Consider the following 27788-nt stretch of genomic DNA (forward strand, 5'->3'; position numbering starts at 1 on the left):
GAGAAAAGAAAAGAGCATGTGGCACAAGGGATTGCTTTCGTTGTCGACAGGGCTACCAGGCATCCAACCAATTCTGTGGCAGAAGGGCGTTTAAAAGCCCTTCTAGCCTTGGTGGCGCTTCCACAAAAATGCAATGCCACATTCGGCACATTTTCGCTGATTGAACTTCTTCGTACATTACATTGCTCGTTGCGGGGTTCCACCAGGCAAGGAGTATGAGGCTATTGCACGCACAACTTATCTTGCCCCATATTGCTGTTTAGCATCCCCAGTTCTAGAAAGTGTACCACCACATGCGATGTCGGCTCTATTGCCCTAAATTTCCACTAATAGTCTTTCTCAAATCCATCTAATCATACCAATACAGATAGTCAGAGGCAATCGGTTCAGATTTGGGTGAGTGCATAATATATACTCGATGCCGGGCTAATGAACAATATAGTCGTTGGTGATTGTAAATTTCAGGATTAGGCCGGTGTCAGTGTCAACTTGGTTTTGGACTTTCCTCTGCGCCATTTTTGTGGCTAGGTTTGGCGTTTAAGATGTTTCTCTGCCTGAGACGTGAAAGTGGCGTAGGATAATTAGTCTGCTATTATATAGGCACCGAATAGGTAGTTTTGACTTCACCAGCTTTGCCTACTTTCCTTTAACTTTCGACTTCTTCATATCTTGCATGGATAGAATCTACATTCCATGGATAATAGTATAGATATCTGTTCTCGGCCTCGTTGATGTAGGATACATTCATAGCTGGGGTATGGTTTGATCTTTGAGGATGGCATTTTGATGAAGATGTTCTGTAAAATAAGGCAAGGTCTTGAAGGCTGTTAAGCCCCTTTTTATTGGCCCTTACCTCCCTCGCTAGCCTCGTGGTCAGAGCAAAAGGGCAGAAGAACCAGTGTCACCACGACGAGAAGTCCACAAGGTTGCTGCGATGCCGGGAGAGTTCCAACGCTGTTGTCTCCGATTTCACTTCCAATAACAAGGTTTGCGTCCCATTGTTACCACCCCTGCCCTGTGCGAAGCTGTTCCAAAGTTCATGATATAGCTCACTCTCACTGGCCACAAAATGAAGCTAGCAATGACTGGGCGCGGTGGATAACAAGGAGGTGGGTGCTGGTATTGGGTGTTCAGGTACTTGAGATCACATCCCGTATTCCATCCTTCTGCCTCAGCGAGACACGGCAACTAGCAATTCAGAACTCGGCGATATTGGAGCCTCGGGGTTCTGCCTTTGACAATGACATTAAGATAAGGACAGCTTGGCAATACGGTAGATCCTATACCTTCGGTCGAAGACTCAGGTCTGCATACGAGGTATTCTTGAAAACATGGAATCTCGCATAGGTATACAGTCGTTTTGGTCAACGAAGCCCTTCACGCCCGGAGACTATGGCTGGCTGGTATAGGGTCGCTGAGAGAATAAAGAACGATAATTAAAGCTTTCTAAAATATCAAAATTCACAATCCTTCAAGGCCTCTAATGTCATAACGTCGCTGATGTTCTCAACGATCACCTATGCGCCACCTGCCTCCCGATACCTCCTATCGCCAGCTACGACGGGTCCCTTGTGCAAACGTGTCCTCCGGGAGCTAAAGGCTGGGTGACGGATCGGCTCACGGATTCAACAAAGCACCGAACAGTGCCGAAGATGACAACTGGAGTCATGGGTAGAGGATACACTGTACGTACTCGCCGATCTACCTCGCCAAAAGACTAATACCCTATACTTGGTATCGAGCCGTTATCCCACTGTAAGCCCGCTCCCACCCCCACCCCCGCATTTTTCTGTTGGCGCGGCATCCCACCTCCGCACTGAGCGAATCCCGATCCGGCTCCGGCTATGGGGTCAGCTCTTTCCAGAAGCCCGCCGACCAATGGAGGCCCACTCATTATCCAGATGAAGTTGCCTCTTGGAAGGAGGGTTTATAGTCGGGTCAGTTATGGACGATTCTGCGTGTTCACCAACTCAGTCTTTCGTCGCGCCCAATTTTCCATCAGACTCTTAACAGCATGCCGGGCATCTACTTCCTGGTGGCAGTGGCAGCCCTGCTGATGGGCTCTATACGCCTCCTATCCATAGGCCGGAGGCCAAAAAATTACCCCCCCGGCCCTCCTACATTGCCCATTTTAGGCAATCTTCATCAGGTACCTGGGCCCCTTTCGCCGCCAGGACATTCAATCTAACCAATTGGACTTGGTTCTTAGATGCCGACAAGGGATGCTCACTTACAATTCGAGAAGTGGGCACGCGAATATGGTCCAGTGTATAGCTTGATGCTCGGCACCAAAGTGTTGATTGTGTTGTCAAGTGACGAAGCTGTGAAGGAACTTCTCGACAGAAGAAGCGGCATATACTCGGACCGATTAGACATGTATATTGGCCAAACCCTGTGCAGTGGAGGCCTGAGGTTGCTTATGATGGTGAGTATACATGTCTTTTATCCTCTAACCACTGCTAACTGCTTGCGAAGGGATATGGACCAGTATGGAGAGGAGTAAGTGACATGATATTATGTCAGATTAATTTCTACTGACTCGTTATCCACCAGTTCCGCAAAATGATCCATGGTCTCCTCAACGTCAACACTTCCAAGTCTTATATTCCTTACCAGATGCTCGAGAACAAGCAGATGCTGTACCAACTCCTAGAACAGCCCCACGACTTCCTCAAGCACATCAGGAGGTATTCGAATGCTTTGACAACAACCATGGTCTTTGGTTGGAGGACGCCCACCTACGAAGACGCCAACATGAAGCAGCTCTTCGAAGGATTTTCAGAGTTTGCAGAGATCAACCAGACCGGTGCTGCCGGGTTGATCGATTTCTACCCCATCTTGCAGAAATTGCCCGACTTCCTCCTTCCGACGCAGAAGAAGGCGAAGATGCTCCACAAACACGAGAAAGCTCTGTACTTGAAACATTGGCTAAATGCGAAAGCTGAAATCAAGAATGGGACCATTAAGCCATGCTTCTGCGTTGGCATGGCAGAGGCTCAGAAGGCCGAAGGCTTCAGTGACGACCAAGCGGCTTACATATCTGGAACGCTTCTTGAAGCTGGTTCGGACACAACCTCGAGTACATTATATGGCTTCATCCAAGCCATGGTGTTATATCCAGAAGTGCAGAAGAAGGCGCAGGAGGAGATCGACAAGGTCGTCGGTAGCCGGCTGCCAACGATGGAAGACGACTCGAATCTGCAATACGTCCGAGCTTTGATAAAAGAGTCACTTCGTTGGATGCCAACCACCATCTTGGGCGCGGTGCCACATGCGGTTACCAAGGATGACGAGTACATGGGCTATCTCATTCCTAAGGGCGCCGGAGTCATGAATAACGTCTGGGCCATTCAGATGGATCCTAAACGACACCCCAATCCCCGGCAGTTCGAACCCGAGCGATACATCCACGATACACAAAGTCTTTACGACTCGGCCGCCAATGCGGATGCCAGCAAACGAGACGTCTTCACTTTCGGAGCCGGACGACGCATCTGTCCCGGCATGCATGTTGCCGAACGCAGCTTGTTCCTTGGTATATCGCGGATCTTGTGGGCGTTCAACATCGAGCCGGTTGTGAATGCGAGAGGGAATAAAGTCCTGCCGGATCAGGAGAAGCTCACTCAGGGCTTCGTATGCATGCCAGAAGAATTCCAGGCAAAGATAACGCCAAGGTCGCCTGCGCGGGAAAGGGTTGTGAGGGAAGAGTGGCATAAGGCTGAGAATGAATGCCTGGATCCACGGACCAAGCAGTGGTTGAGCCATGCTCAGCCTTAGGCGTTAAGGAGGTCCAGGTGGTCAGACCAGGGCTGTCTGCAACTATGCTTGAGCATTCGGACGTAGCGGCATAACCTCTCTAAGCCGTGATTGTAGATCTATCATAATACTCCAAGACTCTATATGAACTCATACTCCCTCCTTACCAGCCGTTGGTGGCGGAGCGGAATCGGCGGGGCCCCGCTTTTTCCCGCTTTTTTTTCGGCACCAACCCACCCTGCTAGTTCGCCTCTTTGCCGAGATCAAATGCCTGGACGCTCGCCAAAACTACGTGGGATTTTCATCTGGAACACTCCAGCTCGCCAGGAAAAACGATGGCAATGATTTTGCATTCTCGCAAACAGCCTTACCCTTGCGCAAGACCCCGATGGCAGACCATCTAAGCTTGAATGTGTGTCCGACGTGTTCCAAAACATACAAAAGGCCCGAGCATCTACGTCGCCACCAACTTTCACACGGTAGCGAACGGCCGTACGTGTGTGTTCTCTGCCAAAGCACCTTCCAGCGATCCGATGTGCTCAAGAGACACCTCAAGACCTGCGAAAATATACCTGACGCCTCATCGGAGTCGCTCGAGCCCCAACCCAAGAGGCTAGCGTTGTCACAATCCACTCCGCCAGAAGACACGGCCCTTGCCTTGCCAAGTCCGTACCCGGGGCGGTCTCAGCTTCGGGAAACAGAAAATCTGGGACCGAATTCTGTCGAAATCTCTGGAGACTCTTTCGAACATATAGCTGGATGGATCTCCTGTGGCCTGTCGAACCACGGTTTTGACGGCCGATCCGATATCTGGCAGGATTTCTTGAACTTCAATTCGGGCCCGCAAACGCCCCGTGCAATTCCCGACGAGACAGGTGAGGACATCGGCTCTTTGGGTTTCCTAGATACTTTTACCAGTACGACGGGTTTCGTGTCTTCATTCGACTGCGGAACGATCGAACAACGTCGACGAGTCAATGCCTACTTTTCCGAGCCTGCAACCACAACGGCAGACTCGTCCGGTCCATGTAGGGATGATGCAAGTTATTATGAAGCCGATGAAGACCACCTCGTTGGGACGACCCTAAGTCGGTGGCTCTCCGACCCCCTGTCCTTTAAGTGTCACGAAATAGTCACCTCTATCAGAAACATTGTGCTTCACAAGTCCAGAAAGAGTTACATTACCCTATCATGGTCGCCTACCATTCATGAAACATGTGCACAGTTCTTTTCTCCGACAAACATCCGACGTTTTGTGCATTTATACTGGGCAATCTGGCATCCGAATGTGAATATTGTACACAAGCCGACGTTCGACCCTACGTCGTCCAAAGCCGAGCTTCTGGCGGCAGTGTCTCTAATCGGAGCGTGTGTCTCGCCCGACCAGACCGACGTCGAGAACGCGAGACGGTGGTTCAACTGTGTCGAGGAAATGGTATTCGACGATGAGGATTTCTGTAGTGACCCGCCCAATGCCATCTCCCAAGACCCGTGCGACATCCGGTGGCGCCGGCAAAAGGTCCGGGCTCTCCAGGCGTCGTACATGGTCTGTCTCTTCCAGAACTGGGAGGGTACGAACTCCAGCAAGCGGCGAATTCGGCGGCAGCGCTTCAGCATGGTCATCGCGGCTGCGAGGGACGTGGGTATCCACAATGCCCGACATCCCGATTACGACCAGATGGACCTTTGCGACTTTTCCTTCGACAACTTTGCTGTCATCGAAGAGCTCATCCGCGTGTTTTTGTGGGTGTTCCTTCTCGACACAGCGTTCGTCATCTTCAACAACTTGCCCCCACGGATGGTTATCCGGGAAATGAGGATGAACGCGGCTTGTTCCGAAGCATGTTTCCAGGCCATGACAGCTGAAGAGTGCTTCAGAACTCTGAGGCACCAGGACCTGCACCAGCACCAAAATGACTCGCTCGTACGCCCTCCAACGGTGTCAAATAACTTCACCTCGGCCTTCGAGCTTCTCTACCGTACCGACCTGGACGACACCCTAAGCACGGCGCTGGCCGATCTGGGACCTCTCAACCTCTTCGCAATGACCTCGGCGTTGCACTCTCTGATTTTCCACCACCAAAGCTCCTTCAGCTGCCAGGGTTCGCTCGATCCGATCCACAACGCCCTCCAATCATGGAGGAAGGTGTGGCACGTTTACCTGTTCCGGTTCGCGCGGGACTCGCACCATTCGACTGTCAGGTGCGACATGGAGGTCCTCGCACCGGACGACATGTGGAGACGTGTGGGCTTCATGCGCCACGCAAACGAGTACTGGTACCTCGCCAACCTCATGGTCCAGCGTCTTTCAATGCCGCCACTTACGGATCCCAGTGAGAGCGCCTTGGAGGTGTCCGGACAGGCCCAGAGCCCTTTGAGTGCTTCAGGCAATGAGTCGATCGGCCCTCTTCTCGAGAAATATGACGAGACTAGCATGCAACAGGTGAACACGCTGATCTCAGACTTTCAAATGTTTCGTATTCACTAGTGTTGGCTTGGGTGATGCAGTACCGATTATACCCTGTATTTGCTGTTTACCATTTGTGGATCTAATGAGATTTGTCATTGCCAAACTCGTCGTATTAGTTTCTCAAACGTTGTTTGAAAGGCCTACTGTAATCCATTCTATGCACAAGCGCATATAGTCAGCTTTCTACATCTAGCAGTTGACGCTTGGTCTTCGCGACAACTTGAGAGTTAGGATACGCAAGACATTCACATCTGCGGCGTTGGCCAATCATTGCTTCAACTTCCACATCAGCGCAGTAGAAGGAGTGAATAGTTTCACCCTTGTTAGAAACCAAATGTTTCCTCCATCACGCAACCATGAATGATGAAAATCATCAATCCAGTTGAAATCCCTCATATTCGTGTTCGGCACTCTCATTCAGCGTTTTGTAATAGGTCGGAACCCCTCCAAGATATACCAGCGGTTCTCTGATCTTCCCTGGGATGTTGTCGCCCATATACCACTGTGACTCGGTCAGTATGTGCAATGCCAAGCGTGCAGAACAGTGATACACAAGACTCACCGATTTTGTAGTAGGCAACAGCGACATGTTCGCAATCGTTTTGACGCCTTGGGCCCAATCTTTTTCCGCCTGTTCGTGTGCCTCGATCAACTTTAGTCCTCTTCCCTGCGTGTAATTCATCAACTTAACGATCCATTCGCCTTGCAACTCGGCGCAAGTTGGGCCGTTGCAGAATGCCGTTGGCGCTTGAGGCCCATAGGTGAAAAATAGGTTTGGGAATCCAGACACGGCCATGCCTAGATATGTCCTAACACCTTGCTTCCACTTAGCCTTGAGCTTCTGTCCTGACTTTCCACGAATATCAATTTCGTTGAAGCCACCGGTGAATGCATCATATCCTGTAGCAGAGATGATGTAGTCGAATTCCCATTCCTTTTCGGTCGTCCTGATGCCTTTCTCAGTCACCTTGAGTACTGGAGTTGAATTGACATCCACCAAAGTAACATGAGGTTCATTGAATATCTCAAAATACCCGTTTTCTAATGATATTCGCTTGCATCCGAATGCATGGGGCTGCATCTCTGGAGCTAGGACTTCCTGTCGTTTAGGGTCTCTAATCTTTGCTCTAACTTTGTCGCGCCAGAAGTTGTAAGCTTCCTTATTAGCATTCCAGTTAAAGAGCATATCTTTGTATCCGGCTAGCCAGAAGTGGAAGTCGCCTTCTTCCCAAAGTTGTTGGTAGAAGCTTTGTCGTTGCTCGGGAGTATCGTCAAATGTGGCTCGGTTGATGAACTCGAATGAGAGACCCCCGAACTGCGTAATCCCCCCCCGAAAAATTTGGAGTATTTGTCTCTTGGAAATACTTGTTCATCCCCGACGTACTCGATTTGCTTCATTGGTAGAGCTAGATTTGGTGTCCTCTGAAAGAGGACAAATTGCCCCGCCACTTTGCTAATTTCTTGAGCGAGTTGAACACCAGTAGAGCCAGTGCCGATGACAGCGACCTTCTTGCCTTGGAGATCCGGCTCCTCCTTTGGCCAATAAGATGGATGCACCCAAGTTCCTTGGAACTTTTCGATACCTTTCCAGTCCGGTATATGCCTTTTTGCGGCGAAACCGGTATTCAGGAGAAATTGTTTCACTTTGAATCGTTTACCATCCGCAGTAGTCACCAACCATCTAGAGTTACTGTCGTTCCATTCTGCAGCGGTCACGCGCGTGTCGAAATATGTATCTCGTCGTAAATCCCATTTTTCAGCCACGAATTGAAAGTAGTTACGTAGCTCTTCGGAACCTGGGAATCGCTGGCTCCATGACCATTCCCGCCAAATCTCAGGATCAGAAAACTCATAGAGTGGAATGGCACTGTCGACGCGCGCACCAGGATACCGATTCCAGTACCAGACGCCTCCGTAATCGGACGCCAAGTCAACCAATTTTACTTTGTGCCCTTCCTGGCGGAGTCTTCGAAGTTGATAGACCCCACCAAAGCCTGCACCAACAATGAGTGCGGATCTTCGACAATCCCTGGTCGAGGACCAGTGTTCAATGCAGTAGTACCATTCATCGTCTCGAGGTGCTAACAATATGATTGAGACTGCAGGGATATGTGGGCTAGAAACAAATGTGTTGAACAGTTCAACCGGCTCGGGATGCAATCAGAGCACAACATGGAGAATATTTAAACTCGGTCTTTCTAGCAAAAGTATGCCACACTATCCGAAGCTCAGAGAGCACACCAAAAGGAGTCATGCTGCCTCGGGAGGAAGGAATCTGATTTCGCCCATCTCGACTCCCTGAGCACGTTCCGAAGAGATTTTGCGATCAATGCCGAAATGAGGCTCGGCATAATGCCTTGTTTCATGAGGATTTCTGTGCTGGATAAGGCCCCTACTGCCCTGAAATGTGGGAGGAATTGAGCGGGGGTGGGATTGAAAACCAATAACAGCGTCGGTCCATCGTTACTTCAGACGTCTGCAATGTAGGTGGCAGGGTTCTCATTACTGTCAGCGCACGAAACATTTTCGGATAGCTGTTGAAGAGTACTCCTGCTCGCATCAGTTCCCTCTCGGTGAGTTTGACTGTTGCAGATTGGATGAAGTGAGGGTAGTGACTGCCGCTGCCGAGGCTCTCGCCGCTTCGGCGACTTTTAATGCCCGATTAGAACATTAGGAAATCGATGCATTCAGAAGTCTTTGCACCGCTCAGCGGGTATGACTGGAGAAGTTGTGAGGATGCTCAACGAGGCGCGGTGGTAGAAGGTGGTTTGGGCCGCCCGTGGTCGAACAAATATTACGAGCGGTTTTGCTGCAAGCCATTGTTGTTGCAACGTCGATTGTAAAGTCTTCCAATTTCTCAATGCTTCGACAAGATGATCTGCATGATGATAGCCGAACTCTTAAACAATCGGATGGATATAGTGTCTCCTGCTTGGACGCATCTCGATTCACCCAGCCTCAAGAACATCCTTACAACATGTCGCTCTATTGGAAGAGAATTTAGAGAAGTGGAGTCCAACAAGGTGCGCTGGTCGTAATAAATGACGGGATTGGGGAAAGACACCTAGCGATGACTCATTTGAAGACTGGTGAAGCGGTTTGCCGATACCAGATGTTGCCAGGTCATTTCGCCACTTTGAAATTTCGGCCGAATTTGCATTGTATCAGTCACTGTATGAATCCTGTCATAGCTCCCATTTGGATGATCTCCCGGTTGCAAAATAATTATCAATGACTAAACATGGGTTAGAAGTCTGCTTGGCTGAGCAGGGCAAAAGGAGTGGCCCTGAAGAATTTCAGAATCTAGGGTTGTAGCTTGTCCCCGTGAATCGATCGAGTATGTATGTGCATTCCGGCAGCTGCTGACATAAACATCAGCAAGGCTCCAGCCCCTGGACAGGCTTAGTGGGCTGTTGGCTTCTTTCTCCCCACAGCGGTTGAAAGTTGTGTCGCCGAGTTGAAGACCAGTGGCATATGCTCAGAGGTGTTAGATAGCGAAATGGACCAAGCTACCACAGCCGGCAGCCGGTCAATGCTGTGCATCATTTGCAAGTTGACAACAGGAGCAGCAGCAAGGCAAAATCACATCACTTCTTGAACTCGACTCGCAGCGGCCTTCCCCCTCCCCCCCAAAACAAGAAATTGCACCCATGAGTCTTGCGAGACCTGATGGATACATCTGAATATGAGCGGTAAGTGGTGTTTCGAACGCTTCCATGAGTTTTGAATGCATGGTTAAGACCAACTCTACTTCTTGCTCACTGAAGAAACTTCCGGCATCCATCATCAAGTCAAGAACTCGGACGAATTCGTCAGAGACATCTAATTCTCACTGCATATCGCTGGATCGGGTGGTTGGTTGAAATCTGTCAAATGTCGACTCTCGGACCCGCAAGTTCGTGCCCTCCCACAGCAGCCCTTGCAGGGGGGCGTGTTGTGCAATCATATTCGAAGCTTCTAATGGAATGTCTCCGCTCAAACCGTGACAGATGTAACAGCGTGTAAACATAAAGGTGCCGTGGAGGGAGTCGTGAAGGGGTCTTTCGTTCTTTCCGTCAGATTCGATAATATCCAAAAAAAAAAAAAAAAAAGGGAACTGGCAGAAGCTCCACAACCTCGTTATGTCGCTGGATATCACCCTTCCCTTGCTCACATTGGCGGCCATCGTTCGATATTTCAGTCTTTCAAAATGCCAGTCAGAATTCTGGCAAGCACTCCTCGAACATTCTGCTCATTGCCAGAGTTCAGAGTTGTTAAAACAATTGCGACACTTGTAGCAAAAACTAGTTGTTCTCTATGACGGTATTGCTTATCATAAACGCGAGGAAGAATCGTTGCCAACGCTCTCGGCGCCACAAAGAACGCAATTTCCTGTCGTCGACTTGGCTTCTCCAGGAGGACGGACCAGCCACAGGCAAGGCAGCCTGCCAGGATACAGAGTCCCGAATCCCACATCTGGGGCGTTACTGTCTTGTGCGCAAAAATCCATGGGCCAAGCCGAGTTCGCGCGAGGCAAACCGCGTAATAAAATGAAGCAACAAAGCCAGCCAGGAAGGATGAGGACCTTGCTGCGGCTTGAAGAATCTTCCAAACCGACTTCGGTTTCGGTGAACGCACGAGTGTCAGCAGTTGGAGAGGCATGTATATCCCCATTGCAAATTTCCAACTTCTGCAAAACCGGGAAAGCGCATGCACTTCACAACTTTTGCCCGTTCCACAGTGATACAACTCACAGGGTATTGGGATGGTCTTGGAGGGGTCGGCGAATTCGTCAGGCAACCCCAGCTCCCTGCAAAGGCCCGTAAGAAGCGGTGCTTGGGCTGTATCCTCACCGTAGACAAAATTGCCTTGTCGAGCTAAGCGCAGTGCTTGAATCAGACGAGGGTCTATCTCAGCGGCTTTTGAGATCCAGTGATTATATGAGCGGGGGAGTCGTTCAGGCGAATAAAACCATGACCACATGATGATTGCAGCGGAACCTGCAAACACTGATGGATCCGCAATCTTGCGGATGAAGTTTGAAAGTCGCGGGTTTCGCTGTTCCGGATGCCATGGACTCGTTCTCGTTCGAGTCCAAACAGTTAACACCATGACATCCAGCGCTCGGCAGAAGGCGAATGCTGTAAAATCAATGGTTTTGCCAGCATATTTAGGATGGTAGGACCGCGGGAGCGGTTTTTGCAGATTCAAAGTGTTCTGATCAATGGCGTTGGCAGTGGGCACGGATCGTGATATCGCACGCCTTCGAACCCAAGTTTCATCACGGTTGAGCAAGGCAAACGCCAGCCATGCTGACCAAAAGGAACACAAGAAATGGATGCATACTGTGAGGTTCCTGCTCAGGCGTGCGGATGCTCCCCTGCCAAATGTTGAAAGCAGGGATTGAAGAATGGTCTGGACCAGGTGAGGAAGGGCAGTTGCTCCACCAATGATGATGGCGGCGGCGGTCGGGAAGCGATTAAGCTGGGCGGAGGTGACAAGAATCTTGCGGAGGAGAGCCAGAGCCTCTTTTGATGCCAGACGGTCGCGTCGAAGGGTCCTCAGGAGGCCCAAGAGCCTAGGCGCGGTCACGGTGAGATATCCCAGAGCATAAGCTCGGAGGAGGGGTTTGAGGGTGTCGAGATGGATGCGTCTTTGGCGATTCATTACGATATCTGGTGGGTGTCATGGAGGAGATGTGGTGGCGATGGCAAAGGGGTGAGAGATGTTGCACTCGCTGTGTGCACGGTGAATTGAATCGCGAAAGATTGGGATGGTGCGAAGAGCCAAAAGAGCCTCGGTTCAGCCTGACACGGTTGCACGTGAGGATGCAAACTACTGCCAAGAATCTTGGTGATACGGATTTTCTGTTATTCCGAACTACTGCAACTAGCGAGCCTACATAGCGAGATATGTAGCTACCTCGTATTTAATCAGCCGATAGTCGTATTACGGAGTACCAGGGTGCAGCGTCACAGCAACTTGCCAGAAATGAGGATGGACGCAGCACAACCACCCGTTAATTGAATTTAGATCTGCGCATCCTCGTCCGAGTAGAATTACAACTGGTGGCTCACTTTGTGCGAGTGGTGCGAGGACTTCTCGGGAAGTGTTTCTAGAACCGGTGTTGGTGGCAGTGACAGACGCAGGTACGGCATGAGGTGCCTCGTATTGTCCCTAAGGACTTGGTGCTAAAGCGCCATATTATATCGCCGTTATAGATCCATCCTGCCTTCTTTCTTTTCCTCTTCCTTCTCCTTTACGCTTCGCTCTTTTCTCCCTCCCCTCATCACTTTCGCGTCCGTTTCGCTTTTTCCCGTCTGTTTTCCCCCATCACACTCGTTATGTCCCTCCTCTCCTTCCTTTTGGCTGCTCTGGCTGCAGTGCCTTGGGTCCCTGCATCACCGCTGCATCCCCGTTCCGACTACAATGTCAAGGAGTCCAACAACGTCCCTCCCGCATGGGCCAATATTGGCCGTCCCCATCCCTTGCATCTCTTGACCCTCAACATTGGCTTACAGCCTAATAAGTTCCATCTTCTCGAGCAGCACCTGCATCAAGGCGAGCCGAGTCTACCCCGCACGCTGTTAATACTCCGCTAACCTTGCCATAGTGTCCGACCCATCTCACAATCGCTACGGCCAACATCTGTCCCAGCAAGAAGTCCACGACCTTCTTCAACCCTCCGACGAGACGTTCAATCTGGTTTGGGATTGGCTGAGCGACAATGGCATTGACCCGTCCCATTGCGAAATCAATTCTGCCCGGGATTGGATCACTGTCACTCTCCCCGTCAACAAGGCCGAAGAGCTGCTCGACACCAAGTACTCCGTCTACCAGCATCAAGACGGCACCAAGCTCATTCGAACCTCCAGCTGGTCTCTCCCGCGCTCCCTCCATAACCATGTCACCACCATTCAACCCACCACTACTTTCCTTCGAGCCAATCCCAAGGCCAGTACCCTCATTGATGTCCCAATGGACCTTGACATTTCCCAGCTCACTGCCGCCGCGAATGCTACCACTATCAAAAGCTCCTGCAACTTTGGCGGCATGACGCCCAAATGCCTGCGAACCCTGTACAACACCATCAATTACAAGCCTCAAGCTGCCAACAACAATTCTGTCGCCTTCACCAACTACCTGGGCCAAGTTTCCAACCGGTCCGACGCCCAGACTTTTCTACGGAACTTTCGCTCTGAGGCAATCGACTCCGCCTACGCTGTCACCCAGGTCTCAGTGAATGGCGGAGCTGTTGACAATGGCACTGTGGGGGCGGGTTTAGAGGCCAACCTCGACCTTCAAACCATCCTCGGAATCGTCTATCCGACTCCCGTTACCTTGTACTCTACTGGTGGCGAGCCTCCGTTTCAACCCGATGACTTCACCGAGACGAATACGAATGAGCCCTACCTGACCTGGCTGCTCTTCTTGCGTGACCAAGACATCACATCCATTCCCAAGGTGATCTCCACCTCCTACGGTGACCATGAACAAACCGTCCCCCAAAGCTACGCTAAGACCGTGTGTAATCAATTCGCCGCCTTGGGCGCCCAGGGGATCTCGCTGTTCTTCAGCTCAGGGGACTCGGGCGTCGGTGAAAACTCCAGCTGCATCACTAATGACGGGACAAACCGAACCACTTTTATACCCGTTTTCCCCGCCTCCTGTCCGTATGTCACTTCCGTCGGCGGAACCATGAACTATCCGGAAGTGGTCGCCTTCGACACGCGCAATTCGTATGCCTCCGGGGCCGGTTTCAGCAATTACTTTCCTCGGCAGAAATGGCAAGACACCGCCGTGGGGCGATATCTCGATAGGATCGGTGACCAGTTTAAAGGCTTGTACAACCGTTCAGGTCGCGCGTATCCAGATGTAGCGGCTCAAGGGTACAGGTATCTGGTCTTTCTGGACGAAACCGTCAGAAGTGTTGATGGCACCAGCTGCTCCGCCCCAACCATTGCCAGCATCTTCTCACTGGTGAATGATGCACTCGCAGCAAGGGGTAAGCCGCCAATGGGCTGGCTCAATCCCTGGCTCTACCAGAAAGGCTTTGCGGCATTTGCTGATGTGGTCAATGGCAGCAGTGTCGGCTGTAGGGGGCCCGGATTCAGTGCGGCCGAGGGGTGGGACGTCGCAAGTGGCTTCGGCACTCCGGACTTCGAGAAAATTTTGGATGTGCTGGAAATTGGAGGGTCTTGAATTCCTAGATCCTCAGTGAAAACATCCTATCTTCTTACCCAAGAGATCTCAGTCCGATGCCCCTCCCCATGTAGGTGGTGTTCAGAGCGCTCAAAGATCTACACAATTACAAAATTTCACGAATCGCGCAGTGAACGAATGATCAAAACTAATTTGAGATGAGGTCAAATGATGAACTTGCTCAATATGCGACACAGCCACGCGGATACGACGTGATGAGACGGAGTGAATCTGCATTTACGACAACTACTGAACAGCAAGCATGCTGGGGACAGGCCAAGAAGGAAGCCTCAGCGGCCGTTGAAGCCCAAGGCCACGTGTACTGTTAAAGAGTATCCGAATGATGCAGAGTCTGGCTGACTGCACGAGGACCACGTAAATCATAGTCTCCTAGTCACACCAGGCATTGATTGATCTATCTCTATGCAAGACTTCACTGAGCTCCCCCCAAAGCGCCAGCAGATTCATTCTCCGTGTAGATTCCCCGCCATCAACTAGCTAGTTGGGAGACCGCAAGAATCAAGACCTGTGCCTAGTGACACATATACTCGTACTTGTACCTAACCGTTCTTCTCTCTCCCTCTTTCTCCTTCTCAGTCTCGGTCTGGGCGAGTTCAAGGCTGGGTTCAATCACGCTGCCGATCAACGATCTACACTCGAGAAGAAGAGGTCTCTCGTTTGAATCACACTTAAGGTCGAATTTGAACAGGATCTAAGAGTAGATGAGTTGAGAATTCGAGACATGGCTCGTATGTACACGCTCTCCACATCTGCCTGATGCCTGCCCCTAACGTCGGTGTTATACGAACGACAAGCCAGTCAGGTGGTCGGTCTCCCAGGCGGACACCCGCGTCGCTGATTGTGCCTGTTCCAACGCCTTGACTTCTTCAAGGCGCTTCAGATAATTTGGGCCCTTTCCTTTCAAGAACTTCATCTGACAATCCCTGCCGCTTGTTGCATAGACATTACATTTCCAGCGGACCCTCCCATCCCCAAGGACGATGGAGCATATGACCATTTAAGTGGCTTCACAATTCCATCGAACACCAGCATACCCATTGCACGCGATCCGTCACAGAGTCAAACTCGCCGAATTAAAGGGCCTGACCGTTGTGTTTTGTTATCCGCGAACAGGTATTTGGCCACCTCTCTCTTACACTATCCTTTTTGACGTTCCAGTATTGAGATATGGTCATTGACCAGGCGCACCCAACGAAACCATTCCCGACTCATGGAACTCCATCCCGGGCGCAAGAGGGTGCACGTCACAGGCCTGCTCCTTCCGGGATAATCTGCCAGAACTGTGGTCGCTAGGAGTTTCTCACATTTATGGAATCTCCACACAATCGCCCTCATATCAAGCGGAGGTGCATCAGCGGCTGCACCTTCCCTATGACCTTCTGAGTGACGAGGAGCCAGAGTTCTAGAGAGTGTTGAATCTACCGACATTCGATTGGGAAGGGGAGAAGGTTCTCAGACGTTCAATGATCGCGCTTCAGGATGGCAAGGTCGTGAAATGGTGGTATCCTGGTTTTTCCCCGGACCGCGGCGTAGATGAGTTGATTGAGTGGTTGAGGGGGCAATAGGAACCGTGGCAACCGTGGCAGTCTGCGACCGCTCCGAGCAAGTGAGCTCCACGAACTTCGGAGGCTGCTAGCTATGGTTTTGTTTTCCGCCCTTCCTTTTGTTGTGTTCCCCTTTCATGCTCCTGCCATGGCCACAGGGATAGTGGTCAGCACTCCGTTCTTATCATATCTTGCTTTGAAGAAAGTATAGCTTAGGGTGATGGTATCAATTCCCTTCATTTGTGGATCCTTAGCAAATTCAGGGTCAATGAAGAAGAAAACAGGCATGTCGACCGTCTCGCCCGCATTCAACCTCTGCTCTTCGAAGCAAAAACACTGGATCTTGCTGAAATACGGTGCCACTTGCGCAGGCGTCACAGAATATGTAGCCACGCCGATGATGTCTGCATCCCCCTTATTTGTGGCCGTGTAGAATGCCAATGCGGTCTCGCCAGGAAGAACCCGGACTTCGCGTTGCTGCGGTGTGAACTTCCAAGGGAGGATGTCGGAGACGGAACCATTGAAGGTGACACGCAAACGACGATGGTCTTCGACGGGTTTCAGACGCACAGCAGGGTCTCCGGCGGAATCATGGGCCTTCACCGGTTGGCCGGACCAGCCTGTTTGTTGACATATCTAAAGAAGATTCAGCACGATGAGGATACTGTTTGCTCTTCAGGTGTGAAGGTACTGACCATTTTGTAAAGAGGGACCGAAGCATACGAGAGAGCAAGAAGTAGTATTCCCGCACTCAGACCATAGTAGCTAAGCTCATAATCAGCTGCCCGCATAGCGTATATTTACCCTTTCCGTATACACACAGGGTTGTCTGATTCTTCTCCCGAGATTGGGCTCTGGCAGCCTCGAAAGCATTAGCATACTGAGAGGTTTTGGTTGACTGCGAAAGCGGTCGAGTTCGCGTTGCTGGTTGAAAGAACCTGGAGGCTATATCATGAGTCTGAAAGCGACGTAAAGATCTACAACAACCAGATATTACTCGTCCAGACAGACAAGACGGAGAAACCATAGTGAAGGCTGCAATGAACAATACGAATAATTAGTAGCTCGATTCACATTCGCGAAGCTATAGAAACTTTCCGCAGTGGCGTGAGCGTGGTACGCGTAGCTTGCATATGGGCTACCGTAGAAGTACGGCGAATTATTTGGACCTCATTTGTCAGCCTTGCGCAGGCTCAGCCTTGTACTGGGTACTCAGCCAAACCTTCCCCTATAAAGAGTTGTCCACTATTGTTGTTTGCTGTGCCCACTGCCTGCAACAACTCAATCTCAACGTCCCACCTATTGCATGACAATTTAGACCCAGATCAATAGATGTCCCCGTCACCAACAACCTAGGATGACAGAATGCTCAATCCTTCCCTAGTGCATCCTTTCATTGCTCTCTCCTAACATGCTTCCTCAGGAGAACGGCCGCGGCGCCGGTTTTAAGTTGTTCCAGGATCTAAAGAAAAAGTGGAGGACACCAAAAAGCTCCCTGTCGTCCGTCTTCCATCCAGAATGCGCCAGTGACACACAGACACCAATCACGTCAATCCTTCTGTGGCACGTTGGGGAAATCCATGACAGGGTCGAATGTTTGATTGCTTTATGGTACCAATACACAGACACAGCCGCGCCAGCTTGCATCACCCTCACCACTACCCGCAGTTACTCCCGTACTGTCACCATTATTCCTGGCTCGTTGGCTCCTGGAAAGCATGACCAAGTTTCACGCCATTCGCAAATCCCGCCCAGCTTCGTGCTGCGGCGTGGCTTTAGCTTGCGACGACTCCTCTGGAATTCTCGCCATAGCAATAGCCAATGCCGCTCATTCCCAAACCCTCCTTGTTTGAATTTGTCAATACCTGCACGTTGAAAGCATGTCTCCAAGCAAAGCGCTAGATCAAGCTACATCTGGTTGGTGAGCGCCCTTTTCTCCAGATCTTCTCTGAGTGTTATTTCACGTCACGCTTTTGTCTCCCGTTGGCGACCCCTTAATTCCCTTCAGCACGCCCGCCTTCAAAGTCTCAACTATGAGAATTGGTTGGCTTTCTTCTCGCCAATTTCAGCGTCGCCTCCTTATCTCTCTCACCCTTTCAGCCCTTGCCTCTTGGTGCTTGCTCCCACGAAGTCCAAAACATGAAGTGCAGCCAGCGGAGTTGGAGCGGCAATATCCCTTGCTTTGGCGGCACGTGCATTCGTTCAATGGTACTGGAGGAGGTGCGTATCTCCCAGTACTAGGAGTTCGACCAACATGCCAACAACATGTCCTTTCCATCATTCTTTTTTGCTTCAGCTTCCTGCTGACAAGCTCCAGCATGGTATATCCCGCCCTCCTGGCTGTCGTCTGCCGATGTTCAGCCGGAGACAATAGTCGATGCTGCCCTTCTGGCTTCGCAGGCTGCCAACAACAACAAGCACCGACTCATGGACCATTCTTCCATTCCGTTGCTGCTTCACCAAACATGGAAGAATCGATGTGTTGACACGTGGTCAGATCTGCTCCGCGCCAGTGTGGAGAAATGGTTGAACCATGTGGTGTCTGACGACATGGCTTACTTCTTCTGGGAAGACGATGGCATTGTGCAGATGTTGGCCGAGTTTGAACCACAGTTTGTTCACCGATTCGTTTCGTTGCCTTCCAACGTGGAACGGGCTGATGTTTTCCGCATTTTGGTCTTGAAATGGTTTGGTGGAATTGTAAGATTTTAATACTTGTACCTCGCGCGGTCAGCCTTCTCAGCTAATCAACATCATTCCAGTACGCAGACGTGGATACTCGACCGCTACGCCGGCCTGCTTCTTGGATCTCAGCTTCCGACCTTGCTGCTTGGACGGACTCCGTCGCGGAAATGAGCTTTTCTTTCGACAACCCAGTCGGCAGCATTCTCGGCATAGAAGCAGATTGTTCGCCCAACAAGAATGATTATTGGCGTATGGGATATTCTTACCCTGTGCAACTTACACAGTGGGCCTTGGCTTCTAGTTCGGGCCACGCCATTCTTCTGCGCTTCATGGACATCCTTCAACGTAGGCTAGAGGACGTAGCCAGGCGCAACAGGGGAGACATCAACGCTCCAGAGGCAGTCAGGGAACTCCGACAGATTGGACCCCTGTCTTTGACAGGACCAGTAGCTGTGACAATCGCGGCGAAGAGTTGGCTGGAGCAGCGAACCGGACTGCGGTGGAACGGTCTGACGGGATTGATGGACGGTGGTCAAAGCAAGCTGGTGGAAGATGTTCTGGTTTTGCCAATCACCGGATTTAGGTACGCATCACTCTTCTCTGTTGCAGTTATATCATTCAAATACTCACATCGGACAGCCCCGGCCGAGGCAGATATGGCAACATGGGGTCCAAGCCAGTCACTGATCCGTCAGCGCGAGTTTGGCACCAGGCGCAAGGGTCTTGGCGGTCCTTCGACCCAAAAGTTGAGTTTGGGAAAGTCTGTCGGACCTTGTTAGGATTGTGCAAAGACTGGTCGAAGCAGCCAGATTGATTGAGTGATTGGTTAGCTGGACCTCAAGTTCGACCAGTTGGGATTTTGAACCCTCCTCATTTCGGCGGCTCAAATGCGAAGGCAGCACAAGTACTAATAGTCGACAGAGTTGTACAACAGCGCATAGGCGTCTAAGAAACAATGAGCAAGGAGTATCTCGCTTTCATTTTGTCGAGTGTTGGATTTTATGTTATTGATCTGGAATCGAGTTGGAAAAGCCACTGATATACTCCAAACAGGAGGCATTCTCAATATGCAGGGATTGCCGCTCGGACGACTTTCCACATCATTTAGCATTGCATCCCTGAACGCTAAAAAAAAGTTCAGTCAGGCGGTTGTATCTGAGCCCACTGCGTTCTCCCCTCACCCTGCCATCCTGATTTATCAATCTGGTATTCGATAGCGAAGGGTTATCCTGTGAAAGTAAACACCTTCGATAACTGTGAAGCCGTGCTCTTCAGCATTACGCGATGTCTCTCCCGGCTTCGTTCCCGCAGTTCATCGACTTTATTTCAGCACAGAAGCACCTCTACAGCAAGCTTCTAAGCAAACATTGTCTCTTGTACAGACAAAGTACACACAATGTATACGCGTGGATAATAATAGCCCTTGCCAGAGGAACCTAATCTTGTTCTTAGCAAGGTTTGAATCTTAATTCTAGTATTCAGCGCCCGTCTGAATGAAAGGCGCCCATTCTGGGACAACCGCACTACTAGTGTGCTGAGAGACATACCATCTGGACCTGGGCGTGATTGATGGAGTCCATCTGCTTCAAAGTCGAATTTTTCCGAAGCGTCGCGGTTGAGTAAGAGAGCGTCCTATTCCTGTCCCAGGACTCTATAAACTAGGGAAGGAGTCATACGGGTTTCCCTTCGAGAAATCTCAACTACATAGGTAAGGTTTTAAATCTATGTAAGCCTGTAAACGCCGGGGTTAAAGTTGCCAATCGGAGGGGAGGGGAGGTCTAGGCCATTGCCGACTATTCCAAGCGCTCGTTCTGCTCTCTCCCAGCTTCAACGCAGTCTCTTTTTCGTCAAAACCACCTCATTTCGCCAGCCACCCTTGGTTAACGCTGCAAAGACCCCCTGCATAGATAGATGAGTCCAGACGATCCCTGCGTCGTCAAAGATGCGCTTCATTCCGGCGAGCAGCATCTCCTTCTGCATGGAGTCGGCCAGCACCCCGTAGCACAAGGGTCCCGCAAAGGTCATATAGAAGGCACCAAAGGGCTTGGTTGTCTTCGCAAAGTCGAGTGTCTCTAGGATGTAGGTTGCGGATTGTGAGGTCTGTAGCGAGATCGCCGGGTTGGGAGCCGAGAGCAAGCTTTGGAGAACTGTGTTGACTAGGATAGTGCAGGTGTGGTAGAAGGTGGCTTGTTTGATGTACCGCGCGGGCTGGAGTGATTCGAGCTTGGTCTCAGGACGGAAATCGCGAACGGGCAATAGGCCTCGGTACGCTCGTGGGTAGGTGGCATACACGCTGGGTGTGGAGAGGTTATGCGTGACGGCGTCAGACCGGAAGACGATCGAGGCGCGGATGTTGTATATTTGAGAGAGCAGCTCCGCATCGAGATTTGACGAGCTCGACGATGGAGTCGCTCGATCTATTGCCCTTGCTCGCACCTGTAACCCAGGCAGCCTGGCAAGGGCCGTCCATAACTCTGCTGTGATAGAGCTCTCATAGCCATTCCAAGTCCTGCGCATTGTGTTTGCCCATTCGGGTCCGCTGAGAAAGCAGTCCTCACCGCGCAACATGCATTGCGTGATGATTGTCGGATACTGCGTCATGAATATTGCGACTTCAAACTGCGACGACTGCACTCGACCTGGGCCACAGCCTCTGAGAATGGCGGAGACACCACCTGAAAGCGTGACGAATGTGTAAGCTGGGCCAGGTTTCAGGATTTCATACTGAGCGAGAAGAAGTGACGCGCAGAGTGTTTCAGACGGCGTGGAGAGTAGTCCATTGTCGTCGTATTGGGCCAGCTCTCGTCGAAGCGCGGAGATGGCGGTACAATAGCATACCAGCTCAAGAGAATTGTTGCGAGGCTCGCCCACGGAGACAGCAGTGAAGGAATACAGGAGACAATTGACTGCAGCGTCAAGGGCTACGCTGCAACCTAAACGAGGTGGGAGTTGTCCAAAATACGAGCCAATCTGTTGCAAACGTGCACCGAACCCTGAAGGTCTTTCGAGCACCGTGATCAGGGTCGCAGCAAGGCGCTCGGATTGGGTGAGGGGAATGACTGGTGCTAGATGATCTGTCGTTGCCTCAGACTGGGCGATTCTGTTCGACTCCAAGCAATCAGGCCAATTATTGCCACCATTTTCATGAATCGAAATGCGGCATCCAAGGCTTGAACAAGCTGCGCGTGCTGTTCTGGCGAGCCATACTGATATCGAAACGGGGAATCTGGGCCTGTGCAATGACGTCTGCTTTTCTCGCATTGTGAGCATATGGGCGTGCGCTCATCGCACTAGTTGAAGTCTGGGTTAGATTTGCGATATGGAGCGGCTCGCGTTGCGGAAAGAATCGACGCAGAGATCTGATCTTCGAGGGAGCTTACTTTTATAGTCGCTGCTTGCACGTTCGGCAGCCTTTACTCCTAGCGCCGGGCATATTGACCTTTCCTGCCGCACTTTTAGTTCATACTTGATAGCCTCTCTTTGCAAGACGACGACGTTTTTGTCTGAGAAGTGGGAGAGCAAAGGATGACACAGCGGTAGTTTCGAGTTTGATCCTTCTTAAAGAAACCGTAGCTGGTGACTTAGCTTCAACCCCCATGACTCCACTTGTTGATCTTTTGAAACCAACTGGAGATAGGCCTAGTTGATCCGTCCAGGACAAGCAGAAGGCAGAACCGTGGACATGATCTGCTGGGGCTCATTAGAGGCTGAATATCGGATCTACGGCTGTAGGTGGCGCGGCAGGGCTTTGATCGACCATTTGCATCGATCCACAAGCCATGAGTGGAGTCAATCTTTGCCCAGGTGGTAGGTCGATCATGCATGACCGTTTGAACGCGCGAAAAATGTGTAGTAATAAGTGAGTAGATGATACTCAACCGAAAATGGGAAGCAGGAGGCCTCAAAATAGGGAGTAATACGAGCAGTATTACCTCGTGCGAGATACCGAGTACCCGTCGTGTCATTTACCTCGGGGAAACTAGCCGCAGAAGGTATAAGTAGGAATGAGATGCCTAAGGTGTCCCAAACACAATTGCGATACAAGCATTCCCTCGTATGGAGCCCTCTGTACAGAGTAGTACTGAATCTCATAAAGCACGGGATACAATGAAGTGCCAGAAGAGAGGTTGAACAGGTTACTCAGCCCAGGTACGTAACCCAGGTCACGGGAAATGATGCAAAGTACTTCAAGTCACGTGCAGCGTCAACTCGTCACTGTCGAAGGCTTTGTCTCGAGGGTGCACATGTACATTTACCGTGACGTCAAACGCACAGGAAGTGGAGTGAATGGAGTGAAGGGGCGCTCAACATTGAACAAAAATTTCCGGTCAACAAGCAAATGGATGGGCTGCTGGTACGTGGCCCACCACTGCTGTTGAATCTTTAAATGGACCTGTTCCATACCGTCACTCAAGCCATTGACCAAGTTTTGACTTGCGACTGGTACGAGTCGTTCAAGTCATTCAAAATGGAAGGCAACAAGGCCCAAGACAAAACTATTGATACAGCGCCAGGAGGCGAGACCCCTCAGTATGTGCTTTATGCGTACCCTCAATGCAAGTCGGTGACCGGATGTTGATGACCCTCCGTAGATATGAGTCCATTCAGACTGAGACTGTTGCCACCTCGAAGCAAAGAGGTCAATTGGGCGGTACGCCATTGAAACCGTGTCCCTCTCCCCTCTGCACCTGACCTTCGCTCTAGCTGGCTCCAATACCTCGGAAATCCCCTCCCTTTCTGAAGATCGTGGACAACAGACGGCCGACAACATAATATGCGGCCAGAATATCTCGGAGTCAGGTATGGGTGGCAAGACGGCGTCACAGGGCGGTAATGCTGGTCAACAAGGTGGCTATGGAGGGACATCAGATCAGGCCGAGGGACAGAAGGACACCCGGCCGCAACAAAGATATGAGGGAGGAACCGGGATCGGAGCGTGAGGTGGGAATACTTCGATCTTGAACAAGGGCACGTTGATGTCGCCTGCCTCACGGCGAAACGTGAAAAGTTGTTGGCGGTGGACCTAGTTCAGTTCCCATCGTCTGAGGAAGTCCTGCCATCGCAGGTGTGGTCGGTTGTGTCCTGTTGTTGTTCTTGGGTTCCACTTCTCTCCTGGCCTCCTTGAGCTTCTCCAATGTCACTCCATTGCCCAGTTTTGTGATGCCAACCATCGGCGGGTCTCCCTTCTTTACGAACTCCCAAAGGCCCGGCAGTTTGTTTCCAGCCAACCTAAATGCGTCTCTTACCACCTGCTCGTGGAGTTTGCCCTTAATCTCAAACACGACCCTGCTGACTGGTATACGCGCTGCCCAGTAGTCGAATTTACCCTTTCCTTTTCCCATTCGCACGTCACTGCCTTTCGTATAGACACCAATATTTGCGCTTACTCTCTTGTACAACCTAAAACGTTCGCCCCGCAGTCTCCTGTTGATAGTTTCTTCGGCATTCTTGAGTTGTTTCGCCGAGACTCGTCGATCGTGATCTTTCATCCGCAGCCCGTAGTCGCCCCAGACAACGGTCGTGCCACGCATTGAACCGCCAGTGGGCATTCGTGGACGTCCTACGTGAGACTTCCTCACTTCCGGCCTTTTTGGTGTCAACCAGTCCTGACGGACTGTTGTGGTGGAGAACGAGCGGTTGCATCTTGATGGATCTCGGATCGCGGGATGGGCAAGTATAGGGCACTGTATCCCAGTGTGCCTCATGATCGACTTTCTCGGGTAGTTCGAGATCAGGGGTTTTATATGTGGGTATCTCAAGCAAGCCACTGGAAAGGTGTCAGTATTTGCAGCAATCCTCAAAACATGCAGACGAAGCTTCATACAGGACGGGCCGGCTGGCTGCGCAGCCATCTTTCCGGTTTCTTCAAGCCGCGGATAAATGCGCTTTATACAGCACGTAGCAGGGCCCATGGGGGAAGAAGCTGTGATCCAAGAGGATGTAACCAGTCTGATGACAAGGTCGGCGGTTGTTCGTCGTGTTACTGGTCACGGTGCACACTATGTAATGTCCAATTCACTCCATTCAGAACGAAAAAGCTTCCGAGCTGAATCAGCAATCTGCCAAGACCTGGCCGCTTTAAGCATAGCATGTCCAAGGTGCTACATATATTTCCACTCATCGCTGTCATGGAGTCACCACTCCTTGCAAAATAAGCTCTTCCAGCTACCTAGGTATTTAATTGGAAGTTATCGTAATCGGTCTGCCACATGCCAGCCTGGTCAAACGTATCCGCCATGAAAGCATCCTGCAAGAAATTGTCATGGGTGTCGAACGACCATGAGAGAGGATTCCAATTCCACTCTGCCGGTGTCTGCGCTAAAACCAGGTGAGGCCCCGTACTTGCAGATATGCTACTAGGCTGTTGGTGGACGATCTGCTCGTGCGATCTCCATAGGCCTGTATCTGATTGGATTTGGAAAGGCGCCTGGTTCGTTGTGGCTGGGCATTGTGAAGGGTCGACATTGCGGCGAACGTTGACATTTCCAAGCAGAGGAACCTTTAAATTCAGTTGACGCGAATCTGCGGTATCGCTATTTTGCTGAAGTAGAGCATTGAGAGAACGAATGGTGAGAGCGCCGAGCCGCGCAAAGCTGGAATTGGTTGTATCACGAGACTTCTCCTCCATGACCTGGAGCACTTGCGCTGCTATGCCCTGCACTCTGACCTTGTTCGCCTCTGAGTCAAGACGATTGCTGGAGGGTCCGCTGTGGGATGTGAGGAGGAGAACGATGGTTGCCGTAAAGGCCTGCAGATCCATGATAGGAGAAAGAAAAATGCCAGATGGAAGCATTCGGCGCAGAGGCTGATAGCGTTGCGCAACCGCTTCACAGGCCTCCATACAAGTCATGCGGCTGTACATGTTTCCCTCAGCTGGGTCCTGGCGCATGGTAAAGGGCAAATGAACCCTCATCAGGAAATAATAGTGCAAAAGTTGGCAAAGATTTTCCGGTTTGACATGCACAAAGTCCTGATCCCACCAAGACTTGGGGGTCTGAGAAGCAAGGACCCGAAGCTCTCGGTCAAGCTCCAGAGCGTACGCATACGCTTGAGCGCCAGATCCGTGGACAGTGCCAAGGTCATCGAGGGTATGGAATCTGCCCGTGATATCCGTCAACTTGTTAAGGTATACCGAGGCTTGAACGACACCGTTGAATGTTAGCGCTCGAGTATTTGTTTGTTCGAACCGCCGAGTAGCAGGTGGACGATTGATAATCATGCACAATAATCTCTCCGCAGAGCACATGAATTCCCAGAGTTGGATTTTCTGGACCTGTAGCTGATCTGGCGCTCCAGCGATACCGTTATGCTGGGTGACTTGAGACGCTTTTGGCAGCCCCAGCAGCTCTGCCATTGCTACAAAATGTCGCATGCGGATCCATGCTTTCTGGAAATTCCCTTGGCTTATCTGGCTGCCGCGTTTGTCAGCTCTCCCCAGACACGGAAACATTGAGAAGGAGCCTTACAGTCGAAGGAACTATACGGCTCTGTTAGCACGAGCTGATCAAGACGGGTGCGATGGAAATAGCTTTTACCCAGGAGGACACGGTCACTTGAAGAGAAAGGGGACTCACATGCATGGCCATTCCCAGTCCCTGTATTGTTCCCATCAGCCGGTCGTGAGATATCAGCGTACTCTCCACGGTGTCAGATATTGCTCGGGAGAAATCCGAGATTCGGCGAAACCTTTTGAGCGATGTCGAAGGACTGCCCTGATCTTGTGTGTTTTGCTGGGCCGTGACAGCAAGATCAAGCAGCCATGCAGCCAAGTTCATGGCATCCGCATCGGGTGCGCACATGTTTTCATAGCTTTCTAGTAGTTCTTGCTGAGATCTCACAGCAAATGGGTGGGGAAGCAGGGCTTGAACCAGATCAATCCATTTTGAGGCCGTCCTACCCATGTCCAGGACATTTTCCCTTCGTGGGATTAGCTGTTGTAGTTCCTGCCTAGCCGTATTCAGGAGATGCGCTGATGCCTTGGCTTTGCGTTCCTGCAGTTCCTGATCTTGCCGACCAAAGTCACCGCTCAACCAGTCATTCTGGAATAACGAACGGAGATGTGATGGTTGCTCCGTCGCGAAGACGTCGGAAACATTGGACTCATCGTCAGAACCATCGTCTCCAGGGCTGCTAGGAGGTTGAATAGAAGCGGGCCCTGTGGGGTCTGCCACCTTGAAACCCAGGTTTGATTGGATTTCATGCACAGCCTTGCGCAGACTGGCAACCTCAGACTCCAGCAGAGCAATCCGATGGCGCGAGGGTAATCTCTGTTCGTGAACAGGCCTAGAAGTGTATACTTGGGCAACACATTTCAAGCCTCGATCTTCGCAGCTTCGACAAGACTCCGCGTCTTCGGACTTTCGAATACAACGAATCTTCCGCCGCCTACCTACATCTCATCAGAACCGCGTCCGGAGTGCGTCAGCACGATGGCGGCACATACACTCGCTACAGCTCTTTGTTCCCTTTCGGGTCAATTTTGGCACCTCAGGTTGTGACATGGTCGCCTCGTTAATCAGCAACTATTCTAGTAAAGTGTTCGAACTGGAACGTTGCTGGAATGTAACGGACAAAAGAGAGCCGGCTCGGAGGACACGGATGCTGTGTCTGACAAGAATGATTGCAGTTGGAATCCTTTGGTTCCGAGGAGAAAAGGCGTGAAAGGGCAGCAAAAGACAAGCAACGGAGTTGAGTTTTGCTACTGTCAAAACGGGTTGCTATTTCCCACTCGGGTGCCGGAAGGAGACGAAACCGAGAAGTCACATGTTGAGTCGGGGACGTTCTCAGTAAAGGCTCGCTCGAATTTTTTTCCGCGGATCCGTTTCTATCGCGAGGTCCGTCGAGCGCCTTGGTCGGTATCCACTCCTATTGGTCTTCGGCGCCTGCTTCCAAATCATTCACCTTTCAAAGAAAGGAATCGTTACCAGGACGAGTAGGGCGTACTCTTTCCAGCGTCTGGAATTAGCTCTATTGCGAGGTGCGAGAAGCGAAATCCCTCTTTTTTTTCTATTCGATCTGGCGTTTGGAGATCTGTCTGCGTCATGGCTATGCGACGGCTACAGGTATATAGAGTGGGACACCCACTGGGAGGATCTCAACATGGTCAACATACAAGGGCAAGAAGGGCACAC

The 27788-nt window shown here is 51.0% G+C and overlaps 12 protein-coding genes across 12 annotated transcripts; 5 read left to right on the forward strand and 7 right to left on the reverse strand.

Annotated features, from left to right (window-relative positions):
- Nucleotides 1–2014: 2014 nt before the first annotated feature.
- On the forward strand, nt 2015–3777 carry Z519_12418 (uncharacterized protein; the record flags this gene model as incomplete). Its single annotated transcript, XM_016770124.1, has 4 exons — nt 2015–2149; nt 2210–2425; nt 2476–2499; nt 2554–3777. 4 exons carry the CDS (start codon nt 2015–2017, stop codon nt 3775–3777), a joined length of 1599 nt encoding a protein of 532 aa, XP_016613622.1.
- Nucleotides 3778–4144: 367 nt separating this feature from the next.
- Z519_12419 (uncharacterized protein) lies at nt 4145–6244 on the forward strand (the record flags this gene model as incomplete). The annotated part of the gene is made up of 1 exon (XM_016770125.1): nt 4145–6244. The coding sequence occupies one exon, from the start codon at nt 4145–4147 to the stop codon at nt 6242–6244; it is 2100 nt and encodes a 699-aa protein (XP_016613623.1).
- Nucleotides 6245–6599: 355 nt separating this feature from the next.
- Nucleotides 6600–7412, reverse strand: Z519_12420 (uncharacterized protein; the record flags this gene model as incomplete). The annotated part of the gene is made up of 2 exons (XM_016770126.1): nt 6600–6728; nt 6789–7412. 2 exons carry the CDS (start codon nt 7410–7412, stop codon nt 6600–6602), a joined length of 753 nt encoding a protein of 250 aa, XP_016613624.1.
- A 14-nt stretch (nt 7413–7426) lies between these two features.
- On the reverse strand, nt 7427–8480 carry Z519_12421 (uncharacterized protein; the record flags this gene model as incomplete). Its single annotated transcript, XM_016770127.1, has 2 exons — nt 7427–8374; nt 8445–8480. 2 exons carry the CDS (start codon nt 8478–8480, stop codon nt 7427–7429), a joined length of 984 nt encoding a protein of 327 aa, XP_016613625.1.
- A 1922-nt stretch (nt 8481–10402) lies between these two features.
- On the reverse strand, nt 10403–11872 carry Z519_12422 (uncharacterized protein; the record flags this gene model as incomplete). The annotated part of the gene is made up of 1 exon (XM_016770128.1): nt 10403–11872. One exon carries the CDS (start codon nt 11870–11872, stop codon nt 10403–10405), a length of 1470 nt encoding a protein of 489 aa, XP_016613626.1.
- Nucleotides 11873–12549: 677 nt separating this feature from the next.
- Nucleotides 12550–14407, forward strand: Z519_12423 (uncharacterized protein; the record flags this gene model as incomplete). The annotated part of the gene is made up of 2 exons (XM_016770129.1): nt 12550–12775; nt 12819–14407. 2 exons carry the CDS (start codon nt 12550–12552, stop codon nt 14405–14407), a joined length of 1815 nt encoding a protein of 604 aa, XP_016613627.1.
- Nucleotides 14408–16107: 1700 nt separating this feature from the next.
- Nucleotides 16108–16763, reverse strand: Z519_12424 (uncharacterized protein; the record flags this gene model as incomplete). The annotated part of the gene is made up of 2 exons (XM_016770130.1): nt 16108–16608; nt 16668–16763. 2 exons carry the CDS (start codon nt 16761–16763, stop codon nt 16108–16110), a joined length of 597 nt encoding a protein of 198 aa, XP_016613628.1.
- A 1463-nt stretch (nt 16764–18226) lies between these two features.
- Z519_12425 (uncharacterized protein) lies at nt 18227–19471 on the forward strand (the record flags this gene model as incomplete). The annotated part of the gene is made up of 4 exons (XM_016770131.1): nt 18227–18239; nt 18290–18672; nt 18735–19240; nt 19267–19471. The coding sequence occupies 4 exons, from the start codon at nt 18227–18229 to the stop codon at nt 19469–19471; spliced, it is 1107 nt and encodes a 368-aa protein (XP_016613629.1).
- A 1013-nt stretch (nt 19472–20484) lies between these two features.
- Nucleotides 20485–21918, reverse strand: Z519_12426 (uncharacterized protein; the record flags this gene model as incomplete). The annotated part of the gene is made up of 1 exon (XM_016770132.1): nt 20485–21918. The coding sequence occupies one exon, from the start codon at nt 21916–21918 to the stop codon at nt 20485–20487; it is 1434 nt and encodes a 477-aa protein (XP_016613630.1).
- A 1126-nt stretch (nt 21919–23044) lies between these two features.
- On the forward strand, nt 23045–23597 carry Z519_12427 (uncharacterized protein; the record flags this gene model as incomplete). The annotated part of the gene is made up of 3 exons (XM_016770133.1): nt 23045–23187; nt 23250–23308; nt 23362–23597. 3 exons carry the CDS (start codon nt 23045–23047, stop codon nt 23595–23597), a joined length of 438 nt encoding a protein of 145 aa, XP_016613631.1.
- Nucleotides 23598–23645: 48 nt separating this feature from the next.
- Nucleotides 23646–24509, reverse strand: Z519_12428 (ribosomal protein L16; the record flags this gene model as incomplete). The annotated part of the gene is made up of 2 exons (XM_016770134.1): nt 23646–24424; nt 24482–24509. The coding sequence occupies 2 exons, from the start codon at nt 24507–24509 to the stop codon at nt 23646–23648; spliced, it is 807 nt and encodes a 268-aa protein (XP_016613632.1).
- Nucleotides 24510–24826: 317 nt separating this feature from the next.
- Nucleotides 24827–27158, reverse strand: Z519_12429 (uncharacterized protein; the record flags this gene model as incomplete). The annotated part of the gene is made up of 4 exons (XM_016770135.1): nt 24827–26069; nt 26124–26134; nt 26232–27046; nt 27101–27158. 4 exons carry the CDS (start codon nt 27156–27158, stop codon nt 24827–24829), a joined length of 2127 nt encoding a protein of 708 aa, XP_016613633.1.
- Nucleotides 27159–27788: the final 630 nt, after the last annotated feature.

The sequence above is a fragment of the Cladophialophora bantiana genome (assembly GCF_000835475.1).
Source record: "Cladophialophora bantiana CBS 173.52 unplaced genomic scaffold supercont1.29, whole genome shotgun sequence".
NCBI classification, from domain to species: Eukaryota; Fungi; Ascomycota; class Eurotiomycetes; order Chaetothyriales; family Herpotrichiellaceae; genus Cladophialophora; species Cladophialophora bantiana.